The sequence below is a fragment of the Drosophila suzukii genome, chromosome 3 (genome assembly GCF_043229965.1).
Source record: "Drosophila suzukii chromosome 3, CBGP_Dsuzu_IsoJpt1.0, whole genome shotgun sequence".
Taxonomy (NCBI): Eukaryota; Metazoa; Arthropoda; class Insecta; order Diptera; family Drosophilidae; genus Drosophila; species Drosophila suzukii.
This window is the reverse complement of record NC_092082.1, coordinates 33479896-33488445: the sequence shown is the minus strand read 5'-3', so window position 1 is coordinate 33488445 and position 8550 is coordinate 33479896. Positions and strand designations below refer to the sequence as shown.

Genomic DNA, 8550 nt, shown 5'->3' with positions numbered 1-8550 from the left:
ATCTACTTTTCGATTCTGGCAACGCTGCTACGTCGGCGTCTTTTTGTGAAATTCAGATCAGTATCAAATAGGCTTCGAAACCGTCAAGAATAAAAATTACATACAGTCCACACAAATCGTTTATATTTCTAACCATATTGCTGGTCCATCGTTCCGGATTCTTGGACAGTTTTGAAGTGCTTTGATTCTCATAGTAATTGTTTGGAATGGAACAATTAAAATCATTAGTGAAAAGCCGTGCCAGACTTAAGGCCAACATCACACGTGTCTTGGCATGGGCTGAACAAATGGAGATTGCTACACACACAGAGATCGTCACACGGATAGATCTTCTCAACGAAGTTTGGAAGGAGTTCAACCAGTTTAGCGATTGCATTGCGCTTCACGAGGAAGTGGAAGGCTATGTCGATCCGGAGATTGACAATGCGGTCTACGAAGCAAAATACCTAAGGGCAAGCGCTATTCTCAAGGAAAGGAGTAATGATCTACAACCGGGGACATCTACAAGCGGTGCGAGTGGCAGCAACGGGCTACACTCACACAACGATGCAATCTTGAACTTGCTACAACAAAACCAACAACTATTTGAGCGACTTGCTGTAAGTCAGGGCACACCGAACACGCCTGATCATGTTGGTGGTGACGTCACATTAGCGAATTCTCGGAACTCGGTACTCACGGCGAATTCAAATCTGAGCGAATTGCGTAAAATTCAAATCAAACGGTTCTCGGGCAACTACACAGAGTGGCCATCCTTTCAAGACATATATGAAAGCACAATTCATAACAAACAGCATTTGTCCAACACCCAGAAGTTCCATCACTTAAAAACACTACTCGTTGATGAGGCTGCCAACTTGGTTCGACACTTGGCAATTACGGACACGGCTTACAACACTGCATGGGAACGTCTTAAGGAAAGATACAATCGTCCACGGCACATTGTAAACTCGTTTTTGGAACAGTTTATGAGCCTGCCAACAACTACAAAGATCGATGCAACAGTTCTACGGAAGGTTTCGGACGGAGCAAACGAAATTGTTCGTGGATTGGATGCGGTGAATCAGACGGGACGCGATTGTTGGATCATATATCTAGCCCTAGAGAAACTTGACGCTGACACACGGCGCAGGTGGATTGAGCGCAGCATGGATTCACCCACTTTAGAGGAATTCTTCAAGTTTCTCGATTCTCGCTGCGAGGAACTGGAGCTGAGCAAAAGGGAGCTTGCGACTGGAAGCAAGACAACAACACATCCTGAAAAGCCAAAACGGATCACACAATCAATGGTTGCGGTCGAAAGAAGTGGCTGCACCAAATGCACTTCTGCGGAACACACTCTATATGGCTGTCAGCAGTTTCTGGATATGTCTGGACTGCAGAGGCGATCATTTGTGAAGGAGAAATCACTATGCTACAACTGCTTGCGACCTGGTCATGGGGTCAACAGGTGCAAGTCAACATACAAGTGCAGGCAATGCAAAGGAAATCATCACTCCCTTTTTCACGTCCAACCGAATCCACAGGCTAGTGGGAATCTTGCCCAGATAGCGGAGAGAGACGAGCAAAACTTAAGCGCGTCTAACACAAACTCAGTGACACTCAGTCATTTGGCACAAGGAGCGGGCACCCAAAAGGTTGTATGTGCACAAGGCACTGCAAAATCTACACATCTAACGGAATTCAAACGAAGCATATTACCAACTGCAATGGTGTATGTTAAAAACGCAAAAGGTGACCACGTAACATGCCGTCTTCTATTGGACACAGGATCAGAGCTATCTTATGTATCTGAGCGTTGCATCCAAGCTCTCGGATTGACACGGTCGGCATCACGCATTTTGGTTACGGGAATCTCTTCCGTAAAAGCAGACACTACAAGGGGATGCAGCACGCTGCAAATCAAGTCTCGCATATCTGATGATCGTTTGGTTGTCTATGCTCACGTGCTAGGCAGAATCACCTCATCTCTGGAGCGCCAACATATCGACGCATCGACACTCGAGGTATTTAAGGATCTGCAGCTGGCGGATACACATTTCAACGCAAACACACCAGTAGATATACTATTGGGAAGCCAACACGTATGGTCAGTGTTCACAGGACGAAAGATGTACGGCAACAAGGGTAATCTTATCGCTATTTCCTCGGTATTCGGATGGGTAATCACTTCACTCATCACATCGAACGCAAGCAACGCTATTGCACTAACCACAACCATGGATATCGACAACACGCTTCAGAAGTTTTGGGAACTGGAGAACGTTCAAAGCAACACAAAATTGGAACCGGAAGACGATCAGGTCGAGAAGCACTTTCTCGCCACCCACAGTCGGGATGAAAACGGGAAGTATATCGTTGAACTTCCATTTAACACGGAAAGTCCTGACTTCGGAGAAACTCTACATGGAGCGCTCAAACGTTTCAAATCGGTGGAGCGACGACTACAACAAAACGAGCAACTGCGGACACAGTACGTATACTTTATGCGGGAGTATATCAACCTGGGACACATGCGTGAGGTGCCGCCAGAGGAAATCGCTACTGGGAATCACTTCTTTCTTCCCCACCACCCAGTGCTAGGCCGAAAACTGCGAGTGGTCTTTGATGGATCCTTTCGCGACGCCAATGGTAAGGCCTTAAATGACACTCTTTTCACAGGGCCCAGTATCCAGCGCGATCTATTTGCTGTGTGCCTACGCTTTCGAATGTACAAGTTCGCATTCTCAGCGGACATCGTTAAAATGTTCCGCCAAATATGGGTAAACGAAAAGCACAGAAACTACCAGAAGATCGTTTGGAGAGAGGATCCATCCAATCCGATCAAGCATTTCCAATTGTGCACTGTAACCTACGGAACGTCATGTGCACCATTCCTGGCGGTACGAGTGCTGGAACAACTCGCCGTGGATCATCAAGACGAATTCCCGAATGCTTCAAAAATCCTACTGGAGGATTTTTATGTAGATGATGTTCTTACTGGATCAAACAATGAGGATGAACTACGTCGAAACCGAGACGAGTTAATTCTGCTGATGTCGTGCGCAAATCTGGAACTCGGGAAATGGGTATCTAATACCTCATTCATACAAAAGGATGATACCAACGCACAATCGTCGCCAGTTAAGGTTCTCGGACTATACTGGGATCCTGGAAAAGACATTCTAACGTACAACATTGGTTTAGCAGCAAATCCTAACTGCACAAAGAGACAAGTCTTGTCCGACGTCTCCAGGATATTTGATCCTCTCGGACTCTTGGCACCCATTGTAATCCAATTTAAGATTATTTTCCAAAAACTCTGGCTCTTAAATTTGGGTTGGGATGACCCGCTCCCAACTAAACTAGCGGACAACTGGCTGAAGTGGAGAGCAGATCTAGACACTCTACAAAAATTCCAACTACCACGCTTCGTTGCCAACGACGCAGACAATATCGAACTTCACGGATTTTCGGATGCCTCAACCAAGGCGTATGCTCCTGTGGTGTACAGCAGAGTTACGAATGACGACGGATCCATCTCGGTGTCCCTTGTGGCTGCGAAGACAAGGGTGGCGCCACTGAAACAACAATCCTTGCCACGCCTGGAGCTTTGCGCAGCACTTCTTCTAAGCCAACTCATTCGGTCGATCTCTTCTGGATTGCGCCACAAGAACATAACTGTTTTTGCCTGGTCCGACTCATCAATAGTGCTATCCTGGTTATCCTATGCACCAGCCCAACTAAAGACTTTTGTTGGGAACAGAACCTCGGAAATCTTTGACACGCTTCCTAGGAAGGCCTGGCGGCACGTAGACTCCAAATCAAACCCAGCTGACTGCGCTTCCAGAGGTCTGATGGCTGCTGACCTTATCGACTTCCATTTGTGGTGGAATGGACCTTTGTGGCTACGGGACCAGGATCAATACCTGGTAAAGTTGAACGATTCACGTTTTGGTTTATCTCTTTCAGACAAACGCATTCAAGGAGAAGTCAAGTCCAACTGTTTGGCTACAGTGGCTGTTGCAAATCAGGTTCATCCACTCGATGAGCTGATCGCACGAGTTTCTTCTTGGCTCAAGCTCGTTCACATTGTCGCCTATGTGAAGCGATTCATTCAACGCACACAAAACCCGTCCTGCGATAGGACCTCGAAAGCTCTTACGTTTGAAGAGATTAAGGCAGCAAGGATCATTTGTATAAAACACGCGCAACGCTGTTTTCACGAGGACTATCAATTGCTCCTTGCCAAGAAACCCCTAAGGAACCGATCGCAGCTGGTCAAACTTGCACCAATGATAGACGAAAACGATTTGCTGAGGGTAGGCGGAAGACTGCACCAATCGCAGTTGTCACGAGAGGCAAAACACCCAGTTTTGCTACCAAAAACGCACCGAATCTCGAAGCTGATTCTGGAACACGAGCACCGACTAAATGTTCACCCTGGCGTTTCTTCCCTGTTTGTAATCGTTCGTCAGAGATTCTGGATAATTGGAGCACGTAATCTCATTCGCAGAATAACACACGACTGTTTATCCTGCTTTCGTCAACGCCACCACACCGCCCAACAACAAATGGCTGATTTACCCAGCGTGCGTGTCACTCAAGCCCTTCCATTTGTCAATACTGGTTGCGACTATGCAGGTCCAATCTTTCTGAAGGATGCCAAGGTTCGGAAGCCACGTATCAGCAAGGGCTACATTTGCCTGTTCGTCTGCATGGTCACCTCGGCCATACACCTGGAACTTGTCACAGACCTAACAACAGAAACCTTCTTGGCTGCCTTGCGCCGCTTCATATCCCTACGTGGCAAGGGTAGCAAAATCTACAGCGATAACGGAACAAACTTTGTTGGAGCTAAGCGATCCCTCAACGAAATGCAAGAATTGCTTTCATCACAACGACATAAGGACATCGTCACATCCACTCTGGCAGATGACGGAATTCAGTGGGTACTCATTCCGCCCAGAGCTCCTCATTGGGGTGGGAAATGGGAGTCGGCAGTTCGCTGCGTCAAACTGCATCTGCGCCGAGTCACCGGCAACTCAACGCTCACCTTCGAACAGATGCGCACCTTGCTTGCTCAAATCAGCGCAGTGATAAATTCACGCCCCTTATGCTACACATCGGATACCGAAGACAACTACTTATCACCCGCCCACTTCTTAATTGGGCGACCGTTAACCACCGTGCCAGATCCTGACTTAAGCCACATCCCTGTGGGCCGATTAGGATATTGGCAAAGCATCCAGGCTATGCTTCAAGGATTCTGGAAGAAATGGCACCAGGAGTATCTGACCACTCTGCAACAACGTCCAAAATGGACCACTTCAACACCCAACCTCTCTATCGATGATGTTGTTCTCGTTAAGGAGTCTAATACACCGCCAGCATCGTGGCACATCGCACGGGTTATGGAAACCTATCCAGGGAAGGACAACCTCGTTCGAGCAGTCAAGCTGAAGACATCAACAGGAGAGATGACCAGGCCAATCACGAAGATTGCCGTCTTGCCCAGTTCAGAAACTGTGTTTCAGGGCGGGCCGGGATGTTCCTGAACGGTTGCTGTCTTTAATAACCTCTCATCATTAGGCGCATAATGCCATCTCTATCCTACGTAACATGTAACATACATATATATATCTACTTTTCGATTCTGGCAACGCTGCTACGTCGGCGTCTTTTTGTGAAATTCAGATCAGTATCAAATAGGCTTCGAAACCGTCAAGAATAAAAATTACATACAGTCCACACAAATCGTTTATATTTCTAACCAAAAGGTATCTTGGCAAATTCAAACGACCCAAAAAAACCTTTGGCCAAGCTAACCCAAGGTGACTTACCGATCGGCATACAATAGAAATGGCGTGAAACATCTATAATTCTAACGACAAATACGCCAATTTTTGCCACAGCTCTACAACGACACCGGGAGGTCCAACGGATAGTTTGATACAGTCCCATTATGATCCCGAAAATACGCCTGGGGCAGAGAACACCGCCGTAGCGGATTTCAGACTTTATATAAGGAATATAACATAGCCGCGAGAAGAAACGAACATAACACGATTCGAGCACTACACGATATTGTTCGAAAGACTTTAAGCACCCTCAAAAACCTCGATATCAACACAATCATTGGATCAAATCCTTTGTTATAAATTACTCATAGAGCAAAAGCCTATTTTAGCTTCGTCGGAAAGTATGTAACAGTAAAAAGAAAGCGTTTCCTATCCCTAAAGTATTGAGTAATTAAAAAAAAAACTTAATTTAATTTTATTTAGACCGATGCAATGTGTTTTATATTTCGAAGGGCACCGACCTCATATTTACAGGTCTCAAACTACACGCACTCCCTAACTCCTACATCATATACGATCAAACCTCGGTTCTGTGTTCAATGCTTATAAAGGGGTTTTCATAATTTTACTTTGGACCAAGACGGTACTTTGTTTAGATCTTGTTTATGACTTGAGTACCGAAATCTGAGTATGGTCTTGAGTTTTTGATAACATGGAAATTAGCAATTGGCTTGCTTACAGTTAGGTATGGATTCCAAATTCTGTGAGGGTGTCTCAATATTAAATGTATAATGTATGTGTGGAGGTTTTGACTTGTACATACATTCAGGGAAAATCACTGTGCTAAAATCAAGTTAAAACATCTATGATTTAGGAATGATTTCATGATTCCCAATTAAGATCGTTCGTGCTGAAAAAGACTTCACATTAAGCACATTTTGGAATTAAATATCTGTCAGCTCTAATAATTGTTTACTTATAACTGTTTATTCTGAAAGGCGCATAATTTATATACGTGTTAATGCCCGGGGGCGGCAAGTCGAAAGTAAACTTAAAATTATTTTATTGTTTAGATGTATCGCATTTATTTCAGTTTCCAATACTTTGTTCTCTTACTAGCATATAATTAGACCCCGATTTAAATTTACAATATATTGTAGTAGGCTCATCGGATGGTCACATTATTACCGATAACTCTGGTAAAAAAGAGACGATTGGATAGTTTTTAGGCAATCCATACCAGAGGAATTCTTGTGTTAACAGTCGAGTGAAACGAACGTGCGAATAAATATAAGATTTTGTCTTCCGACTTAAAGTTGTTTCCTTCCACAAATTCAGAAGTGGTTCAAACCGACACCATGGACAACATCAATTTCAGCGAATATTCGGTGGTTCCACCAGCCACACAGAAAATGTCTTCCGAGAATGCTATTCAGCAACATGAGCTTCTCTCTACTATTCGGCAGTTGCAGGCAGAGATTAGTGAACATCGCAAGTTCTTGCAGCAAGCTCGGACACGTGGCGCCGCACAACAGCAACAACAACAAGCAGTTGTTGCTATTGGAAAAACGTTGTGCTTTGTCATAAAAAAAGAAATAAAGATTAATTTTATTTTGATAATCGTCGCTGATGAGTCCATGGGACATGATACAATTTTTAAAAGAGATTTTATGGGAATTTGTGGATTGAGCACTATCTATTGAAGATAGTAATTTTAATAATACCTGAACCTGTTTTATGAGACGATGGGTAAACCTCTTGCAACTTCGGAATAAGCAAATGATTGCGTTACAGATTGCCACAGAAATACTACTGAGGATGCGACTGCCAAGGAACAACTGTTAGGAGATGAGACTGTTAAGCAGCAACCCTTTAGTTCCAAGAAAAAAGTTTCACTTGTAAATCACTTTGGGAATCCCGTGGGCCATGTCCTCTTGCACAAGTGAAAAACAAGTGACACTCCATATAGACAATTGCATGGGATGTCCGAATTTTCACAAGTGAAAATTCAAATGAACATTTTTCGAAGTCAAACGGGATTTAACTTGTTTCTTATACTCATTACGTACGGCCTGTCACGTGCCAATGACTCGTCCCACGTGAAATTACTTGTGAAATTCAGAATTTTTCCTGTGAGTTTTCACTTATGAAAATATAGAAATTAAAATACATACATTATTAATTACATTTAAATTCATTTTAATTAGATCGTATCGTTCAGATTTTCAATTAAGGGACAATAATTGTTAGTATTTCTGATTTTTTGTTTTGTTAGTTTGTTTTTCACGTTCGTCATCGCCTTTACCAAACAAGTGTTCGGGTCCTCGGAGTCCTTGGCCAACGCTTCTGAAAAAATGTATGGCCATATGATTAAAAAATGCGTTTTACTTGTTTTTTTTTATATTTACCTTTTCGAGCTGTGTAAAAACATATGATTAAAAAATGCGTTTTACTTGTTTATTTGTATATTTACCTTTTAGAGCTGTGTATAAACCCTTTGTGGGTTTTTTTTTGGCACAAAATTTTTTGTCACCCACTTTCGGCTAACGGAACCCATTGAATTCCTTCAAAATTTACGTACCTTAAACTAAGATCAATGCACAACACCTAAAGCTTAATGTAGCACTTACCTAACTTAATTATATTAACTTAAAGAAACGATTGAAGGAACTCTGCTGTTTCCCTTTCAATCACTCAAACAGAATGCACCAAGTCTTCTTATCACCCCTTTACTTGATTGCTTTTGTTTTCTCTTCGCTGTTGACGCGTG

The 8550-nt window shown here is 43.5% G+C and overlaps 1 protein-coding gene across 1 annotated transcript; it reads left to right on the top strand.

Annotated features, from left to right (window-relative positions):
• The first annotated feature begins 287 nt into the window (after positions 1-287).
• LOC139352745 (uncharacterized) lies at positions 288-5537 on the top strand. Its single transcript, XM_070995375.1, has one exon. The coding sequence runs from the start codon at positions 288-290 to the stop codon at positions 5535-5537; it is 5250 nt and encodes a 1749-aa protein (XP_070851476.1).
• The last annotated feature ends 3013 nt before the right edge of the window (positions 5538-8550 follow it).